At 49.3% G+C, this 22,289-nt stretch overlaps 1 protein-coding gene across 1 annotated transcript in view; it reads right to left on the bottom strand.

The window, feature by feature from the left end:
- The window catches only part of LOC144612647 (glutathione S-transferase P-like), a 35,053-nt gene that overhangs the window by 3,672 nt on the left and 9,092 nt on the right, over window positions 1-22,289 (bottom strand). The window contains exons 3-4 of the mRNA XM_078432132.1: window positions 5,092-5,184; window positions 559-843 (exon numbers count right to left, since the gene is read on the bottom strand). Coding sequence (XP_078288258.1) covers window positions 559-843; window positions 5,092-5,184 — 378 coding nt within the window. The remainder of the gene's footprint in view (window positions 1-558; window positions 844-5,091; window positions 5,185-22,289) is intronic.

Raw genomic sequence — 22,289 nt, forward strand, 5'->3', positions numbered from 1 at the left:
TCTAAACAGCGTTTCCACCAGGTCCTCAGGAACGGACCAAAGGCTGCGTAAAAAACTTGTCCAGCATGCCCCCTTTAAACATTCCTCTCCCCAGTAAGAGTCATCCCCACCCTGGGAACAAGACTGACAATATCTGTGCCCCTTTTATCCTATACTCCTATTAGGCCTCCACTCAGCCTTCATTATTCAGAGAAAACAATCCAATCTTTGTCTGCCTTCATTCAGATCATATTTGCAACTGATGTGTATTCTAGTGGAGCTTTTGACAGCTTTCCTCATGATCCACAATTCTGCAAATAGTTTGAATGTTTTTGAACTTACTAACTCGACCACCTACGTTTTTGTCCAAATCATAGAGATGATCAGAAGTTGCAGAGGTTCCAGAACTGATCCTCGCAGAAAACGGTAGCGTCATTAACCAAGTCAGTATAACACTGCTCCGCCACCATTCCTCTCTCCTGTTTCCCCTCGCCCTAACTCCTTAGTTTTCTTTTTCTCTTTTCTCTCCCTGCAGTCTTCACCATTCTGCAGCATTCCCTCCCCACCCATGTCACTCACCTGCTCCTTGGACGAGACTCGATGATTCCTTGCTTGATATTTCTCGGTTATGATGGATTTCGCCACTTGGGTCAGTTCCAGGGCTGTGAACCATGTCTCCTATTCCTCTCCCTCTGGGCTGACATTCCTCCCTTTCCTCTTCGGCGGGTTCACATTCCATTGAGGTTCTGCTCTCCATCCGACTTTCCTTTTCTGTCGTTATTCCTGTGTTCTGACCATCTTTCTTTGAAGAGGTGCCTGGCCAAATTCTTTTGAGGAACTTGCCAGCTTGAGTTAATTTCCCACCTGAAAAAAAACATTAAGTGTAGGTTGCAGAGCATTTTCAAATCGAGACCCACAGGTTCGGAATAACTGGTAGCAATTTGAGCTGGCTTTCTGGGGCAAGTGCAATTGAATGATCGTCTTAGAAACAGAGCACGAAAACAGGCCCTTTGGCCCAACCTAACCAAAATGCCCCATCTATGCTAGTCCCATCAGTACGTTTGACCATAATCTCTCTAAACCACTCTGTCCAAATGTCTTTTGAGGAAAAGATTTAATAGGAATCTGAGGGGTGCCTTTTTCACAAAGAGGGTGGCGGGTGTCTAGAACAAGCTTCCAGAGGAGGTAGTTGGAGCAGGGACTATCCCAACTTTTAACAAACACTTGGACAGGTTCATGGATAGGACAGGTTTGGAGGGATATGGGCCAAACGCGGGCAGGTGCGACTGGTGCAGCTGCGACATGTTGGCCGGTGTGGGCAAGTTGGGCAGAAGGGCCTGTTTCCACTCTGTATCACTCTATAACTCTCTGACATGTTATTATTCTGCCCGCTTCAATTTACTACCACGGACAGCTTGTTCCATATGCCCACCAATCTGTGAGAAGATGTTAACCCTCAGGTTCCTATTAAATGGTTCCCCTCCCATCAAAGGCGCCCTCCCTTTGGATTCTTCAACTCTGAGGAAAAATACCTGTGCATACACCCTTTCTATTTCCCCCATTATTTCATACATCTCTATGAAATCAGCCTTCAATCTCAATATGTCATCATACTTAATTTCACATGTCCCTGGGTACAGCGAAATGCATTGTTTTGCACATAACCCGGTAATATCATACAGTAGAACTCGCCTCGGCAGTACACAAGAGTCATCGCGTTAATCAAACAGATCTAACTGCTGCTCGCAGCGGTGAACCAGGCCGGCCGCTGCACGTGGCCACATACCCCTTTGTTCTCGCCGTCCCCGATGGTTCCCCTTTTATAACCGGCGATCTACCCTTGGTCCCCCTGTTTCTGGTGGACCTCTGCCCGGTCCCACATTTGTTCTGGGCTACCTCATCACCTTCCCCCCACCCCGCCGAGTCCCTCCTCTCCTGTCGTCCTGCAATCTGGAATGGGCAAACATTCCCTCCTGAACTTTTCAACTGAGCTGGGAGGACAACATGTTTTGGACAGACCCAAGAGCACCACACTCGAGATGAACAAATAATAATGGCTCCTGCACACCAAAGAATAAAGTTCTAGCGTGCCCAACCTCTTTCTATAGCTCATGTCCTGGGGTACTAGGTACATCCTCGTAAATCTTATTTGCACATCCTTCCATCTTAATGCTATCTTTTCTGAAATAGGGTGACTAAACTGAACAGAGTACAAGTGCAGCCCATGTCTTGTCCAACGGTAACATATGTTCCAGCTTCTATATTGAATTTCCCGAATCATTCAGCCCAGCGTGCTAAAGGCCACCTTCTCCACTATTTACCCGTTATGCCATCTTTTGGGGAATTGTTTGTACTCCTGGATTCTCTCCAGGGGGCTCCCTTTCAACGTGAATGTCATATTCTGGATCGACTTCACAAACTTACATGTCCAAAAATGCTAATCATACCTTGACAACCCCATTGAATTAATTTCTTCAGACGAGACAGTACTGGGCCCATCAGGGATCCCAAGTGGCGCACCATTCATAGAATTCCAGTCCGAAAAGCAATCTTCCACCATCATTCTGTTTCCAACCATCAAGCCAATTCTGTATCCGTTAGGCATCTCCCCAAGGACACCATACAATCTAACCTACCACAGGGAATCGTATATGCTGAAATCTGTATAGACTATGTCTCTGGCTCTGCCCTCATCAACCTTCTCAGGTACATCTTCAAAAGAGCCATTCAAATTCGTGAAACCTCCAAAGCCAAAACAATGGTGACTATCCCCAATATCTGTCTTTTCAAATGCACATACATTTTATATCCTCTCCCATAACTGTCTTACCACAAACATTCGGCTTATTCATCTATAGTTTATGCTTCACGTGGTTCCCAGTCTTGAGCTATCAGGTTTTTCTTTGCAACACTTCTCAAACAGAAGCACAGCATTATCTACCCTCAAATGTTCCGCACTTCACCGATGGTTCACATATCTCAGCCAGGGCTCCTGCAATTTATTCTCGAACTTTCAATAACGGCCTTAGATACATCTAATCACAGACCCCAGAGATTTACGTATCTTCATACGGTTAACGACATCCAGCACCACCTCGACTGTAATACAACTGCACTCAAGACTTCAAGCCTTTCTCCTTGGTAAAGACAGAGGAGGAATTATAATTGAAGACCTTTCCCATCTCCTGCAGCTCTACACACAGGTGATCACTGAGGATATCCTTTCACTCTCCAGTTACCCCTTTTCCTTTAATATACTTGGAAAATATATTTGCCTTCTCCTTAATTATAAGAGCCACCTTGTGCACACATTTTTGCCCTACTGATTTCGTTCTTAAGTATGCTAAAGTATCCAAGTATTCCTGATTTTCGCCTTTCAGTTATCTCTCACACTTTTACCAGGAAAGCATTGATCCGAGCAGCCTATACCTAACCCATGTCTCCTTTTCCCTAACCAGAGCCTCAATTTCTCTCATCATCAAGGGTTCCTTACTTGTCCTTCACTGGCAACATGCATATCTTGAAATCTCACTATCACAATTTAAAGACTTCCCCTTTCAGATGCCCCTTTGCCCACATACAACTTACTCCAATCACTGTTCCTATCTCATACTGTCACCACCCAATGTAGAATTTTATATTGAAGGCCAGAACTGTTCTTTTACACAGGGTTTCAAAGCTAATTGAATTGTCGTGATTGGTCGCAAAGTGCTCGTCCACTGACAGCTCAGTTTGAACTGTCTGAATACTACTTTGGATTGCGTCTCCCAGCCAATCAGTTTAAACCCTCCTTTGCAGAACTTTCAAAACTGGCCACACGGATGGATGTTAGTCTCCTTCCAGTTCAGGTTCCTCGTCTACAGGTCACCTCTCTCCCCGAAAAGATCCAAATTATTCAAATATCTGACTATCCGACCCTTGCACCAACTCCTCAGTCGTGCATTCATTTTAACTGGACGTGCATGAACGTCACGTACTGAAGTACTGTGAAAAGCTTGGTTTTGCATGTAATCCAAAAGGATCAGATATACCACACACAGATATAATAGGTTGAAACTCAAGAACAGACGGAGCAAAGGTTAAGATACAGAGTGCAGAATGTAGTTTGCAGCATTGTAGCACATCAGTCCCTTACACAAAGTCCAATGTCCTTGATGCGGTATGCATAAATAGTTAAAAAAAGTAAATTCGGAGAACAGGAATACATCCCTGGCATCTAAAGAAGGGTCTCGACCCGAAAGGTCACCCATTCCTTCTATCCAGAGATGCTGCCTGACCCGCTGCTTTACTCCAGCATTTTGTGTTTACCCTAGCTTCTGTGAGGTTCGGTCACAAATTTGATAAGGAGTTGATTAAGCCGTAATTTGGAGGAGTGTGTGCAATTCTGATCTCCATACTGTGGGAAGGATGCCTTTGCACTGGAGAAGCTACAGAGGAGATCCATCAGGATATTGCTTGGAAATGAATATTTCAAATATCAACTGAGACTGGAGTGATTTAAGTGGTCTTCCTTGAAGCTGGGGCAGACAAGCAGTGATCTGATAGATTTTCAGAATACTACGAGAAGCAACGTTGATGGAAAAATAGTTTTCTCCATAGTAGAGGTGGTTAACACTAGGGGGCATCGATTTAATGCGTGGACCATGAGGTTTACAGGATGATCTTTCAGTAGTGATGACTGCAGCTAGGACACACTGCCTGAGGTGGTGAGGTGGTGGCTGGTACTCTGGCACAACATTGTAGGAGCATCTGGGTGTCCATTCCAAATGCAAATGAATCGCAGGTGATAGACTACTAGTGCTCAGTAATGGGATTAATGCAGAGAAATTGTCAGGTGGCAGATGGGTCAAAGGCTCATTTCTGCTCAGAATCTGATTCTGGACTCTAATATTATAACGTTTGCGGCTAATCAAATAATTTGTTTCTAAAAAGAGTGCTGATATATCAGACAATTCCTGCATCCGCCCACCTGTAACGGTGATATCCCTGGAGATGTCAACTCTCTGTGTTCACCCCCATCCCTAGTCCCACTCCCATGTGAACCTCATTTCTTGCAACAGGTGTCCACGCACTGTCAGGGCAACATATACATTTCACAGAAGGCTCACAAACCTTTTTGTTTTGTTGATGTAGAGGCCACTGAATCACCTCCACAGTCACCACTTTCAGCCATGATGTCGTCAGGCGTTCGCAAACTCTGTAGCTCTGAAATAAACAATATTAACAGAACCATCAGGTGACAATTAAATGTGAAGAAAGACATTGCCTTGTGAACCAACAAACAGCATTACAGTGCAGCGGAGGTGTGGAAAACACCCCATCCAAACAAGTTATACCCCTGCAAATTAACAAAACATAAAAGCAGGATTAGTCCACCTAGCTATTCATGTCTGCCCTGACATCCAAAGATCCCTGATCTATCCAAGGCAGCAATTCATCATTTGTGCCAGATCCCTGAAGCTTTCAAACCGCTGATCACCGTATCACTATTCCAGACCAAACACGGTCAATCCCCAACATACACACCTCACCTGTTTGGAGGCTTCAACTCACAGAGAAAGAGGAAAAATACCCACTAATGGGGAATTACTGTCCACTCTACTGGCCCTATTCTTACCACAAGGTGAGAAGGAACTTTTTCATCCAGAGATTTGTGAATTTGTGGAATTCTCTGCCAGAGGGCAGTGGAGGCCAAATCACTGGATGAATTTAAGAGAGAGTAAGATAGAGCTGAATCGGGTTACTGATTGTGGATGATCAGCCATGATCACAATGAATGGCGGTGTTGGCTTGAAAGGGCAAATAGCCTCCCCCTGCACCTATTTTCTATGTTTCTAACCTTGCCATCCAGGATAAAGGCTTCTACACCACCGTTATCTATTGCCAAATCCCCACTGGCTGGAACGGGAAATAAAACATTTCATGGGCCAACTACAAACGTCCCAACTCTACTGGAAACTGTAGTCCCCACTGCTCCCATGGCGCATTTCAGCGCCATCCCTGGAGTGTCCATTCCAGAATAGAAGGATTATATCACATGCGTAGACTCTGCTCTGTCTCCATGATATCAGGTATCTGTCTGCAATAACCACCACCAGTCCCACTTCACAAGAGAATCATCCGTCTTATCTCTACACGACGAAACCCGCCCAAAGGTTCACAGGACAGCGTTACTGGGAGGGAGCTGGAGACGTCAGGCACGATGAGGGTGAACTGGGTTCATGCCTACAGTGCCTTCAGGGTAGGTGGAGGCGCCCTGCGGAACACAAAGATGGTTAAGGACAGGAAGGTCTGTTCACAGGAACTGCACCAGCACATCAAGCTCGTGGGCAGACCGGATTTAGACTTTGAAAATGGCAATGCCTGCATGTGCTAAAACAATTTCACTCTGCAGTTGCACATTGAATTACCGAACTGTTGACCAAACATCTGTTCCTCTCAGCACTCAGCTCTCCAATTGATTCATCCTCAACAAACAGAGATTATCCTTTGCTATCTTGCAGACATTCTCTATTATCATAGCGGAAAGATACAACTCTGCATTAAACGGCACTACGTCTGGTCCTGAACTATCCCAGCTGTGGACAGGTGATCTCTCCCTCCCTTTAAACAATCTCCAGCAATCTAAGTTAAAACATATTTGGTTATCTTAACGTTGTGCATGATCTGGCCAAGTACAAATGACTGCCATTTTTCCTACAGTGTAATAAAGACAATGTGTATTTACATTATTGATTAAAATAGTGAATGCAGAAAACAGTGGAAGTGCAATGGTGGATGATCCATTATCAGAACTGGGACTGTAATCAAATGCTGCTCAAACTGCTGAGTGTTTCCAGCATGTTGGCATTTTCTCTTTTTCCTTCAGATCTTCTGGAATAGCGATTTTTTTAAACTTCCATGCCCAAAAAACTGGTTGCAAAAGTCACACGTTACCTTACAGGGGTCAACAGATTTGTGTAATTTTCATACTTCCACTCACAAACCCAATAGTCCCAACTCATTTGAATAATGAAATGAGAACTGACATGTACAAAATGCATTCCATGTTGCAAATCTGAAATCCTCACAGTATCCTTTGCTCTTACTCTCATTCTGCTGCACCTTGTCGAGGCAGTGAAGAAAGCCAATGGAATGTTGGCCTTCATAACAAGAGGAGTTGAGTATAGGAGCAAAGAGGTCCTTCTGCAGTTGTACCGGGCCCTAGTGAGACCGCACCTGGAGTACTGTGTGCAGTTTTGGTCTCCAAATTTGAGGAAGGATATTCTTGCTATTGAGGGAGTGCAGCGTAGGTTCACTAGATTAATTCCCGGAATGGCGGGACTGTCGTATGTTGAAAGGCTGGAGCGATTGGGCTTGTATACACTGGAATTTAGAAGGATGAGGGGGGATCTTATTGAAACATATAAGATAATTAGGGGATTGGACACATTAGAGGCAGGAAACATGTTCCCAATGTTGGGGGAGTCCAGAACAAGGGGCCACAGTTTAAGAATAAGGGGTAGGCCATTTAGAACGGAGATGAGGAAGAACTTTTTCAGTCAGAGAGTGGTGAAGGTGTGGAATTCTCTGCCTCAGAAGGCAGTGGAGGCCAGTTCGTTGGATGCTTTCAAGAGAGAGCTGGATAGAGCTCTTAAGGATAGCGGAGTGAGGGGGTATGGGGAAAAGGCAGGAACGGGGTACTGATTGAGAATGATCAGCCATGATCGCATTGAATGGCGGTGCGTACAGGCTCGAAGGGCTGAATGGCCTCCTCCTCCTGCACCTATTGTCTGTTGTCCTCGGATCACTCAGTCTCAGCTGATAACAATGTGCAACTCTCCTCACACAAAGGCTCAGAAAGGCCTTTACTCCGGCAACTGAGGAAGTGTTATCAGTAAAAATAACGGAACCCGGAAATAACAAGCTGATGGTTTCATTGTGAAACAGTGCCCTGAACATGCAGCCATTTTGTGAACCAAACTGGGCCATCTGCTTCCACAGCACCAGACCGCTCAGCGCCCTCAACACATCAACTGTTAGCTCCAACTTCACTCAACTCTATGTGATTGTTGTGCAGCACCTGCACCAACACGTCCCATAACAACGCGCAGCTGGTGCTGGACATGACTTTCCTGCTTCAAACTCTCACCGGGACACATTTAGTCACAACAATCAATGCAAAGTCCTCACAACAACAAATCAAACTCAATGGGGAGATTTACCCGCAGTCTCTCCCCAAGATTAGACCCGTCCACTGGGGGCCGGCAGCAAATACTCACCGATGGGAAGCGGCTGTCCCCGCCCGCCCGGACAGCGGGGCCCCTCTCCCCGCCCTGGATCCACGGAGCCGCACTGCGCCTGCGCGTGGGACTGTCCGGGGGGCGGGGACACTCCCCCTCGGCCTCCACCATTGGCTAAGGCAGTTGGCGGACACCGCCGACAACCAATGGGAGCAGAGGGGCGGGCGCGGCCTGCGCTGACGGTTGGAGGGTCAGGTGACCGGTGGCGGCGCGCGGGCGAGCGGCCGTTAAACCGTCTCCGCGCGAGCCAGGCCGCGCATGCGTGACGCACAACGGGCGGTGACGAAACTGCCCGGTGATTGACAGCGGCACCGCCCTGAAGCTCCAGCACCCTGAAACCCGGCTCAGCTCAGCCGCGCCCCCGCGCCGCATTCCGGCCCCGCCCCCTCGTCGCATCCCGCCCCGCGCCGCATCCCGGTCCCGCCCCCAAAACCATCTCACACCTCCCCCCCACCTCTCTCTCTCTCTCTCTGTCAGGTGTGTGGGGAGATCTGGGGATCAGGTGTGTCGGGGATCACGCATGTGGGGGCTGGGGGTCAGGTGTGTAGGGGTTCAGGTGTGTAGGGGTTCAGGTGTGTAGGGGTTCAGGTGTGTGGGGGTCAGGTGTGGGTGTCAGGGGCCCCTCGCACGTGACCCCCCACACACTTGACCCCCACCCCCCCCACACACTTGACCCCCAGCCCCCCCACACACACACATGACCCCCAGCCCCCCCCACACACACACTTGACCCCCAGCCCCCCCACATACACACATGACCCCCAGCCCCCCCACACACACACACTTGACCCCCAGCCCCCCCCACACACACAGTTGACCCCCACCCCCCCCACACACACACTTGACCCCCAGCCCCCCCACACACACACCTGACCCCCAGCCCCCACACACACACTTGACCCCCAGCCTCCCCACACACACACTTGACCCCCAGCCCCCCCACACACATGGCCCCCAGCCCCCCCACACACACACTTGACCCCCAGCCCCCCCAACACACACACCTGACCCCCAGCCCCCACACACTTGACCCCCAGGCCCCCCCACACACACACACTTGACCCCCAGCCCCCCCCACACACAGTTGACCCCCACCCCCCCCACACACACACTTGACCCCCAGCCCCCCCCACACGCATGGCCCCCAGCCCCCCCCCACACACACACTTGACCCCCAGCCCCCCCCCCACACACACAGTTGACCCCCACCCCCCCCACACACACACTTGACCCCCAGCCCCCACACACACACACACAAGACCCCCTGACCCCCACACCTGTGACCCCCTATACACATGGCCCCGACTCCCAGCCCCCCACACCTGGCCCCCAGCCCCCCCAAACACATGACATCCAGCCTCACACATGACCCCGAGACCCCCACACACCTGACTCCCATCCTCCAGACACACGTGCCCCCATACACACATGACCCCCTGACACCCAGCCCCCCACACACACCTGACCTCCAGCCCCCAAACACCTGACACCCAGCCCCCCACACACACCTGACCTCCAGCCCCCAAACACCTGACACCCTGACACCCAGCCCCACACGTGACCCCGAGACCCCCACACACCTGACTCCCAACCCCCAGACACACGTGCCCCCTACATACATGACCCCCTGACTCCCCCACACCCATCACAAACCTGACCCCACCTCCCAGACACACATGACCCCCTACACACATGACCACTGACCCTCGACACATCTGACCACCATCTGCCCCCACATACGTGACCCCCCAGCCCTCACACACCTGACCCTCTGACCTCCACACTCCTGACCCCTACCCCCAGACACACGTGACCCCCTACACACATGACACACTGACACCCCACACACCTAACCCCCAGACCCCCCACACACACCTGACCCCCAGACAGCACACACACCTGACCCCCAGACAGCCCACACACCTGACCCTCAGCCCCCATACACCTAACCCCAGCCCCCACACACCTGCCACACACCTGACCCCAGCCCCCGCACACCTGACCCCTAGCCCCCACACACCTGACACCCATCCCCCACACACGTGACCCACTGACCCCCAGCCCCCCACACACGTGCCCCCACACACCTGACCCCCAGCCCCCCACGCACGTGACCACCTAGACACATGATCCTCTGACCCCCCACACACCTGACCCCCCACACACCTGACCCCCACCCGGCACCAACGTGACCCCCTACACACATGACCCACTGACCCCGACACACCTGACCCCCAACCGCCCCCACACACGTGACCCCCTACACACATGACCTCCCACACACCTGACCCCATCTGCCCCCATACACGTGACCCCCTGCACACATGAACACTTGAGCCCTCACCCCCAGCCCCCAAACACCCGACCCCCCAGCCCCCCCACACATGACCCCTACACACATGATCCCCTGACCATTCACACACATGACCCCCACCCCCACCCCACAAACGTGACCTCGTAGACACCTGACCCCACCTTCCAGACACACGTGGCCCCCTACACACATGACCCACTGACCCTGAAACACCTGACCCCCACCCGTGCCCACACACGTGCCCCCATACACACATGACCCCCTGACACCCAGCCCCCCACACACACCTGACCTCCAGCCCCCAAACACCTGACACCCAGCCCCCCACACACACCTGACCTCCAGCCCCCAAACACCTGACACCCTGACCCCCAGTCCCCCACACACATCCAGATTAGTATCTAAAATGTGATTGAAATCACCCGCACCCAAAAAATGGGAATCTTAAATTATGTTACCATCAATGTAAGGTCATTAATGAATTTGGGCTGATCATAATTAGGGCAATGACAATTTAATAAAATGATTTTGACTTGGTCAGGAAGGCCCCTGACAAAGATAAATCGACCATTTAAAAAAAAATCAGATTTGACTTCTTCTGATGAGAATTGCAACACCTCTCGAGTTGGAAGTGAAGGAGAAATTCAATACATTGCCGACCCATCCGGATTTCAGTTGTTCATGAGTTGAGAATAGAAGGTGAGTTTCTTGTCCAAAAGCTACATCTTGGGGGCGTGGCTACGTTCTGCAGCTGCGGCTCACCGGCAGTCTCTCTGTTTTTTATTGTTTTTGTCTATTGTTATCGTTTAAATGTACGTTTTGATCTATTTTTAACTCTGTTTATGTGGGGGGGGGGGTGGGGGAAACCTTTTTTTCCAATCTCCTCCTCAACGGAGATGCGACCTTTACCGTGTTGTATCTCCGTTCGCGCTACGGCCTAACACCGTGGAGTCGGCGGCCTCCAGCTGGGATCGACCTTGAAGACTCCGGTCGCAGGGCCTGGACTTACCATCTCGGAGGCTTCGGCCGTGGGCCCTGCAGACCGCAACATCGGGAGTTCGCAGGTCCCTGGGTGGCGACCGGCTTTCGGGAGCTCCAGCCGTAGCAGCTTCGACCGCCCCGAAGAACGAGGTTTGATCGACCCGCTCGCAGGCCCCTCATCGCCCTGCGTGGCCTGGCCGCGGCACTTTCCATCGCCCGGTGGGGGCTCAGGACCTTTATCGGCCTGCTCGGCTCGGCCTGGGACTTTCAGGTGCGGTCTCACCAGGGCCTTGTACATCTGAAGAAGGACCTCCTTGCTCCTAAAGACAAACCAGGACGTCTTTCCTCAAACTAGGAGATCAAAACTCCAGGTGTGGTCTCACCAAGGCCTTGTACATCTGAAGAAGGACCTTCTTGCTCCTAAAGTCAAACTAGGACGTCTTTCCTCAAACTAGGAGACCAAAACTGTACACAGTACTCCAGGTGCGGTCTCACCAGGGCCCGGTACAACTGTAGAAGGACCTCTTTGCTCCTATACTCAAACTAGAAGACCAAAACTGCACACAGTACTCCAGGTGCGGTCTCACTAGGGCCCTGTACAACTGTAGAAGGACCTCTTTGCTCCTAAAGTCAAACTAGGACGTCTTTCCTCAAACTAGGAGATCAAAACTCCAGGTGTGGTCTCACCAAGGCCTTGTACATCTGTCGAAGGACCTCCTTGCTCCTAAAGTATAACTAGGCCGCCCAAAATATCTGACCCACTGACTCCCCCAACATATGACCCAAAGCCCCATTACACACCTGCCCCCATCACTCCCCACACACCTGACCTACTGACCCACACCCCCCGCACATAACTGACGACCAACCCCCCCTCCGCCCGCACACCTGACTACTGCCCCCCCACGCACCTGATAGCCAGGCCAAGCAGACACACCTGACACCAACTCCCACACACGCCTCACCCCCATTGCCCCCACACACTTGACCCCCAGACCCCACTCACCTGACCCACTGACCCCCACACACACCCTAACCCAAGCCCCGCACACACCAGAGCAATTGACGCCCAACCCACTCACACAGCTGACCTCCAGCGCCCCACACACCTGAGCCCCAGCCCCCCCACACACACCTGACCCACTCAGGCCCCCACACACCTGAACACCAGCCCTCCACACATGTGACCCCCTCAGCCCCCCCCCACGCTCATAGCGGACCTCCAGCCACCCACACACACGATCCCCAGCCTCCCTACACACCTGACCACTTCAGCCCACACACCTGAATCCCACCACCCCTAAACACCTGACCCCCTCAGCCTCCCACACACCTGACCTCAGCCCTTCACACACCTGACCCCCAGACGTCCACACTCCTGACCCCCAGACGTCCACACTCCTGACTCTCAGCCTCTCACAAAACTGACCCCCTGCCCCCCACATATCTGACCTCAGCCCTTCACACACCTGACCCCCAGGCGTCCACACACCTGACTCTCAGCCTCTCACAAAACTGACCCCCAGCCCCCCACATATCAAACCACCAGACACCTACACACATGACTCCCAGCCCCTCACAAACCTGACCCCCAGCCCCACACACAACTGACCCCCAAACCCCCACACTTCTCACCCCCAGGTCCTCACATACCTGACCCACAGCCGCCCAAGACATCTGACTCACTGACCCCCCCCAAATTTGACCCAAATCCCCATTACACACCTGCCCCCCCCCCACACTCACCACACACCTGGCACAGCCACCGCACATAACTGACCCCCATTCCCCCCACACACTTGAATGCCCAGCCCCCACCCACCTGACCCACTGACCCCCACACATCTGACCCCCTGATACCCACACCACAACAAACCTGCCCCCCTGCCCATCACACACACCAGAGCAACTGACGCCCAAAGCCCTCACTCAGCTGCCCCCCTCTGCCCCACACACCTGAAACCCAGCCCCCCACCCAGCTGAAATCCAGCCCCGCACACACCTGAACACCAGTCCCCACACATCTGAACCCCAGCCATCCACACATGTGACCCCCCCACCCACCCACGGTCAATTAATCCGCCATCATGGTCTCAACTTCCACTGCTTCGCCGATGATATCCAGCTCCTCATCTCCACCAAGTCAATCTCCCCCACCACACACTCTACACTGACAAACTGCATCACTGAAATAAAATCTTGGCTTCAATCAAACTTCCTCAAACTCAATTGCAACAAATCTGAAATCATCATCATTGGTCCAAAAACGCTCACCAAATCCACCCAAAACTTCATCCTCAACATTGATGGTCTCCCAGTATCCACCTCACCTCACATCCGGAATCTTGGAATCATCCTTGATCAAACCCTCTCCTTCGACAAACACATCAAACACATCACAAAGACAGCCTTCTTCCACCTCAAAAACATTGCCCGTCTCCGTCCATCCCCCTCCTCCACAGCTGCAGAAACCCTCATCCACGCCTTCATCACCTCCCGTCTGGACTACTGCAACAGCCTCCTCTATGGCTCACCCTCAAAAATCATCAATAAACTTCAATACATTCAAAACTCCGCTGCCCGTCTACTCACCCACTCCCCGATCCGTGACCATATCACCCCCGTCCTTTACAAACTCCACTGGCTCCCCATCCCCCAGAGAATCCAGTACAAAATCCTCCTCATAACCTACAAAGCCCTCCATAACCTGGCCCCATCCTACCTGACCGACCTCCTCCACAGGCACACTCCCACCTGCACCCTCCGCTCTGCCGCTGCCAATCTCCTATCCCCCCCACATCCGGACCAAACTCAGATCCAGGGCTTTCTCCATCGCTGCTCCCACCCTCTGGAACTCACTACCCCAAACCGTTAGAGACTCCCCCACACTCACCACATTCAAAACATCGCTGAAGTCTCACCTGTTCAGCACTGCCTTCAACCGCTGAAGGTCACCTCACCTTCTGTCTCCTTTCTCTGTTCATTTATTTATTTACTTATTTATCTATTTATTCATTTCCCTATGTTCTCTAAATCTCTGTAAAGCGTCTTTGAGTGTATGAAAAGCGCTATATAAATAAAATACATTATTATTATTATTATAGTGTCAGGACCCATCTAGGAGTGTTTATGGTTACACATGGTGTCAGGATGTTGCCAGGAGTGTGTGGGATTACACATGGTGTCAGGATGTTGCCAGGAGTATGTGAGGCTTCACTATGCACACATTCTCACCTGGGTGTGCACAGGATTTCACAGATCTCTTCCACAACCTGATGCATTGCCAAAGCCTTGTACAATTAACGCCTGGAGGAATTGAAATAATACAGTGTAAACAGTTCCAGTGCATGTCAGAGATCGCGTGATCTGGGAACTACTATCTTCCTCTTTGGTTACGCTCGGACTGTCCTAGATCGGACTTTGCTGGCTTTACCTTGCTCTAAACGTCACTAAACGTCACTAAACGTAAAAGGATGTCATTGCAATAGCCGGTCCCAGCATCCTCTCTATTATCAACAGTTCTCTGGCCACTGGCACTGTTCCAACCTGTTTCAAGCACGCGGTGGTCCAGCCCCTACTGATAAAACCTAACCTAGACCCCACCTTGCCTAGCAACTACAGACCCATTTCCAAACTGCCATTCCTGTCAAAAGTCCTTGAAAAGGCAATTCTAAACCAATTAGTGCCCTACCTACACCAAAACACCATCCTGGAAAGTTTCCAGTCAGGTTTCAGAGCCCACCACAGCACAGAGTCTGCCTTGTTGAAGGTACACAACGACCTGCTTCTCGCCATCGACACCGGCGACTGTGCAATCCTGCTCCTTCTCGACCTCAGCGCAGCGTTTGCTACAGTGGACCACACCATCCTTATTGACCGTCTCCGGTACGCGGTTGGCATTGATGGCACTGCCCTGAGCTGGTTCGCTTCGTACCTCAAAGATAGGAGTTTCGCCATCAACATGGGCAGTTATTCCTCTGCTCCAGCTAGCCTCTCCTGCGGAGTTCCACAAGGCTCCATCCTAGGCCCCATTCTCTTCTCTCTATACATGCTCCCCCTTGGCCAAATCATTCAAAGGCACGGCATTTCTTTCCACTGCTATGCCGATGACATTCAGCTTTACCTCCCCCTGAAACCCAACAACCGGTCAAATTTAAACAGCCTCTCACACTGCCTTGAGGACATAAAATGTTGGATGGCACAGAACTTCCTTCAAGTAAACGAGAGCAAGTCTGAGGTCATCCTATTCGGCCCCCCTCGACTCCATCAAATCGATAACAGGCAGTCTTGGAAGCCTATCCTGCCTCGTCAAACCGCACGTCAAAAACCTCGGCGTGATATTTGACTCTGCATTAAAGTTTGACAAGCTGTGGTAAAAGCCAACTTCGTAACAGAGCGAAAATCAAACCTTTCCTCCAATTCGACGACACTGAAAAAATCATTCACGCTTTCATTTCCTCCCGCCTAGACTACTGCAACTCCCTATACACTGGGATCAGCCAATCAATAGACAATAGACAATAGGTGCAGGAGTAGGCCATTCAGCCCTTCGAGCCTGTACGCACCGCCATTCAATGCGATCATGGCTGATCACTCTCAATCAGTACCCCGTTCCTGCCTTCTCCCCATACCCCCTCACTCCGCTATCCTTAAGAGCTCTATCCAACTCTCTCTTGAAAGCATCCAACGAACTGGCCTCCACTGCCTTCTGAGGCAGAGAATTCCACACCTTCACCACTCTCTGACTGAAAAAGTTCTTCCTCATCTCCATTCTAAATGGCCTACCCCTTATTCTTAAACTGTGTGGGCCCCCTTGTTCTTAACTCCACCAACATTGGGAACATGTTTCCTGCCTCTAATGTGTCCAATCCCCTAATTATCTTATATATTTCAATAAGATCCCCCCTCATCCTTCTAAATTCCAGTGTATACAAGCCCAATCGCTCCAGCCTTTCAACAAACGACAGTCCCGCCATTCCGGGAATTAACCTAGTGAACCTATGCTGCACGCCCTCCATAGCAAGAATATCCTTCCTCAAATTTGGAGACCAAAACTGCACACAGTACTCCAGGTGCGGTCTCACCAGGGCCCGGTACAACTGTAGAAAGACCTCTTTGCTCCTATACTCAACTCCTCTTGTTATAAAGGCCAACATGCCATTGGCTTTCTTCACTGCCTGCTGTACCTGCATGCTTCCTTTCAGTGACTGATGCACTAGGACACCCAGATCTCGTTGATCCCTGTCCCGCCTGCAACTGGTCCAAAACGCCGCAGCGAGACTCCTGACGGGTACCCGTAAAATGGACCACATCACCCCGATTCTGGCCTCTCTCCACTGGCTCCCTGTACGGTACAGAATCAACTTCAAGCTCCTCCTATTCACGTATAAAGCCTTAAATGGACATCCCCCCCCCCCACATCAAAAATCTTCTAACCCACCTCTCTAACTCCAGGTCCCTCAGGTCGGCCGACTTGGGGCTACTCACTATCCCGAGGTCTAGGCTTAAGCTCAGGGGTGACCGCGCTTTTGCGGTTGCAGCTCCTAGACTGTGGAACAGCATCCCTCTCCCCATCAGAACTGCCCCCTCCATCGACTCCTTTAAGTCCAGGCTCAAAACCTATTTCTACTCCCTAGCGTTTGAGGCTCATTGAGGAGGCGCTGTGAACTGTTTGCGTGCTACTGTATGTTTCATTTTTTTTTCCTTAGTACCTAATCAGATGTACAGCACTTTGGTCAACGTGGGTTGTTTTTAAATGTGCTATACAAATAAAATTGACTTGACTTGACTTGACTTGTTTTGGACAGACCCAAGAGCACCACACTCAAGATGAACAAATAATGATGGTTCTTGCACACTAAAGAATAAAGTTCTAGCCTGCCCAACTTCTTTCTGTAGCTCATATCCTCGGGTACTAGGTACATCCTCGTAAATCCTATTTCCACAACGTTCCATCTTAATGCTATCTTTTCTGAAATAGGGTGACTAAACTGAACAGAATACAAGTGCGGCCCATGTCTTGTACAACTGTAACATATGTTCCAGCTTCTATATTAAGGCCAGCGTGCTAAAGACCTCCTTCACCACTATCTACCCGTGATGCCATCTTTTGGGGAATTAAGTACTTGTACTCCTGGATTCTCTCCAGGGCGTTCCCTTTCAACATGAATGTCATATTCTGGATCGACTTCACAAACTTACATGTCCAAACTTGCTAATCATACCTTGACATTCCCATTGAATTAAATTCTTCAGATGAGACAGCACTGGGCCCAACAGGGACCCCAAGTAGCACACTATTCACAGACCTCCAGTCTGAAAAGCAATCTTCCAACCTCATTCTGTTTCCAGCCATCAAGCCAATTCTGTATCCAGTTAGGCATCTCCCCAAGGACACCATACGATCTAACCTACCACAGGGAATCGTATATGCTGAAATCTGTATAGACTATGTCTCTGGCTCTGCCCTCATCAACCTTCTCAGGTACATCTTCAAAAGAGCCATTCAAATTCGTGAAACCTCCAAAGCCAAAACAATGGTGACTATCCCCAATATCTGTCTTTTCAAATGCACATACATCTTATATCCTCTCCCATAACTGTCTTACCACAAACATTCGGCTTATTCATCTATAGTTTATGTTTCAAGTGGTTCCCAGTCTTGAGCTATCAGGTTTTTCTTTGCGACACTTCTCAAACAGAAGCACAGCATTATCTACCCTCAAATGTTCCGCACTTCACCGACGGTTAACGATGATTCACATATCTCAGCCAGGGCTCCTGCAATTTATTCTCGAACTTACAATAACGGCCTTAGATACATCTAATCACAGATCCCAGAGATTTACGTATCTTCATACGGTTAAGGACATCCAGCACCACCTCGACTGTAATGCAACTGCACTCAAGACTTGAAGTTTTTCTCTATGCCAAATACGGAGGAGAAATTATAATTGAAGACCTTGTCCATCTCCTGCAGCTCTACACATAGATGGCCACTGAGGGTATCCTTTCACTCTCCAGTTAACCCTTTACATTTAATATTCTTGGAAAATCTATTTGACTTATCCTTAATTATAAGTGACATCATGTGCACCCTTTTTGCCCTCCTGATTTTATTCTTTATGCTCCTCAACCTCTCACAGGTCTCCCAGGAAAGCATTGACCTAGACCTAACCCATGTCCCCTTTTCCCTAAGAAGAGCCTCGAATTCTCACATCAAGCTGGGTTCCTCACTAAGAACATGCATATCTTTAAATCTCGCTATCACAATTTAAAAACTTCCCCTTTCACACGACCCTTTGCCCACAGATGACCGACTCCAATGACTGTTCCTATTTCAAACAGTCAAAGGTGGACTTCCTCCATCCAATTTAGAATTTTACAATTAAGGCCAGAACTGTTCTTTTACAGAGGTTTCAAAGTTAATTGAATTGTAGTCATTGGTCACAAAGTGGTCATCAATCGACATCTCAGTTCGAACTATCTGAATCCTACTTTGGGTTATGTCCGCCAGTTCAAACCCTCCTTTGCAGCACTTTCAAAACTGCCCACGCAATGTTAGTCTCCTTTCAGTTCAGGTCACCTCTATCCCTGAAAAATCCAAATTATGCAAATATCTGAATCTCCGATCTTTGCACCAACTCCTCAGTCGTGCATTCATTTAAACAGTACGTGCATAAACGTCACACGTACCGAAGTGCTGTGAAAGGCTTGGATTTGCATTCAATCCAAACAGATCAGATAGACCAGACATAGATACAATTAGTTAAAACTGAAGAGCAGATGAAGCAAAGGTGGAGATACAGAGTGCGGAATGTAGTTCACAGCATTGTAGCGCATCAGTTCATTAGAGAAAGTGCAATGTCATTGATGGGGTAGACGTAAACGAGTAAAATGTAAATTGGGAGAACAGGAATACATCCCTAGCTTATGAGAGGTTGGTTCTCGAATTCGATAAGATCATGGAAGAAGCTGGCCTTGAATCAGGTGCTATGTTATCTCCAGATATCCAATATAAAATATGGATGCTTGTTACTTTGAGATAATCTGATAATTTTGTTCCAAGTTTTACCGATTTTGGCCTTTCAGTTATCTACCAAAATTGTGATCACTTGACTCTACCGCCGGAACTGGATTTGAACCAGTATTTGTGGATGATTACTCAACATGTTTTGCGGAGAAATGAGATTTCAAATTTAATCCTGATAAGGGCAAATTTACGCATGTTGGAGGGACATATAAAACCAGGATATTTACCATGAATGAATGACAAGGGCCAAGAGACTACTGAGAAACACGCGTACAAATCCTTAGATCCCTAAAGTCAGCAGCACTTTGGTAATTTGTACTACATTCCTACTTTGGTAACCTTTGACTTAGGTATTGCCTGTACACCATTATCTCTTTGCCTTGTCACATTTGGATGAAAGATAATGGTGGCAAGAGAAGAGATAAGGAAACACATAGGCCTTGGGGTGATGGATGGATGTGAGGGATGGACTAGCAGGGAAATAAGGGAGGCGAAGTATGAAGGGATGTGAGCATTGAGATAAGGATAAATTACTGAATGGGATTTAATGGTGACGGGACAGACGGGTGAATGCAATGAAATTAATAACTGAAGAAATGAGTGTGGGTATGAGGTAATGTAAAGAAGATAAGGTTTCGAATAATCCTATAAACATAGACTGCCCGATGCACTAAGTGGACAGTCAGGGCAGTCAGGCGGTTGACTTCCTGATTGTTCCAGCCGTTGTTTGCAAATAAAGGATTTTAACTTGTCGAAGAATTCTCCGTGTCGCCTGGCTTAATTTCGAAGCTGAAGAAAACCACGACAATAACAGCAGAATAAGAATGCACACGATTCACAGCAATGTGGTCCTCTAAATTCAGAGCTCATTTACTGAGAAGACAGACGTTTGTTATTCTGGCTAGGGGTCTATGGAAACACTGGGGTGCACAGTTTTAAGCTGAAAGGGGTAGAATTGAAAGGTGATGTGCGGGTGAAGTTTTATTTTACACAGAGGATGGTGGGTGCCTGGAACGCGCTGCCAGGTGTGGTGGTTGGGACAAATACGATAGTGGTATTTAAGAAGCTCAAGGATATGCAGGTGGATATGCAGGGAATAGAGAAATATAGATTGTGTGAAGGCAGCGGAGATGAGTTTCACTTGGCCTCGGTCCGCATGGACATTGTGGACCAAAAAGACCTTTTCTGTCCTATGCGTTACTATGCTCTATCTACCTTTGTTGATCTATGTATAAAATCGCCACGTACTATTTTCCATTTGGCCTTGTTACTTCAAACACGTCCCTTGCATCCTGTAATCTTAATGATATAATGCAATTTTATTTAAATGGCTTGTTTTGATCTTTCTTTCTCATGTAGACCTTTTCAGATTATTTCTCTCTCGCTGCATGGCATAAACACGGAAGTCACACAGCACAGACAGAGGTGCTTCGGCCAAACGTAGACGTGTCGACCAACCTGCCCTACCTGAGCCAGCCCTATTTGTCCAAGTTTGCCTTTATCACTCCAAACCTTCCTCGTCCATGTACCTGCCCAAATGTCAGTAAAATTGTGTTATTGTACGTGCCTCAACTAGCAATTCATTCCACATATACACCACCCTCTGTGCCCGAAGTCATTTTTAAAGGGGAATGGAAACACAGGAACCCATCCCCCACACCCGCTGGGCCCCCTTAGTTCCTGCCGTCCCCCACTGGGTCTCCATTTGTTATCAGCGACCTCCCCGAGATCCCCCAGTTCTTGGTGGCCCTCTGACGGGTCCCATCTTTATTCGCGGCGACCTCACTTGAGTCCCTCTTTGTTCTCGGTGGCCCTCTGCCCGGTCCCACCATTGTTCTCGGTGCCCCCCGCCGAGTCCCTCCTCTCATGTTGTCCTGCAGTATGGTATGGGCCAACATTCCCTCTTGAACATTTCAACTGAGCTGGGAGCCCAAGAGGTTTTGTACAGACCAAAGAGCACCACAATCCAGATGAACAAAGAATAATGTCTCCTGCACACCAGAGAATAAAGTTCTAGCCTGCCCAACTTATTTCTATAGCTCATGTCCACGGGTACTAGGAACATCCACGTAAATTTTCTCTGCACAAACTTCCATCTTAATGCTATCTTTTCTGAAATAGGATGACTAAACTGAACAGAATACATATGCGACCAATGTCATGTACAACTGTAACATATGTTACAACTTCTACATTGAATTATCCGAATGATGAAAGTCAACGTGCCAAAAGCCACCTTCACTAATCTATAGTTTATGCTTCTCGTGGGTCCTCGTCTCGAGTTATCAGAATTTTCTTTGCAACACTTCTAAAGCATAACTACCTGCACCAAAACACCATCCTGGAAAGTTTCCAGTCAGGTTTCAGAGCCCACCACAGCACAGAGTCTGCCTTGTTGAAGGTACACAACGACCTGCTTCTCGCCATCGACTCCGGCGACTGTGCAATCCTGCTCCTTCTCGACCTCAGCGCAGCGTTCGATACAGTGGACCACACCATCCTTATTGACCATCTCCGGTACGCGGTTGACATTGATGGCACTGCCCTGAGCTGGTTCGCTTCGTACCTCAAAGACAGGAGTTTCGCCATCAACATAGGCAGTTATTCCTCTGCTCCAGCTAGCCTCTCCTGCGGAGTTCCACAAGGCTCCATCCTAGGCCCCATTCTCTTCTCTCTATACATGTTCCCCCTTGGCCAAATC

This window comes from Rhinoraja longicauda, unplaced genomic scaffold (genome assembly GCF_053455715.1).
Source record: "Rhinoraja longicauda isolate Sanriku21f unplaced genomic scaffold, sRhiLon1.1 Scf000061, whole genome shotgun sequence".
NCBI lineage: Eukaryota > Metazoa > Chordata > Chondrichthyes > Rajiformes > Arhynchobatidae > Rhinoraja > Rhinoraja longicauda.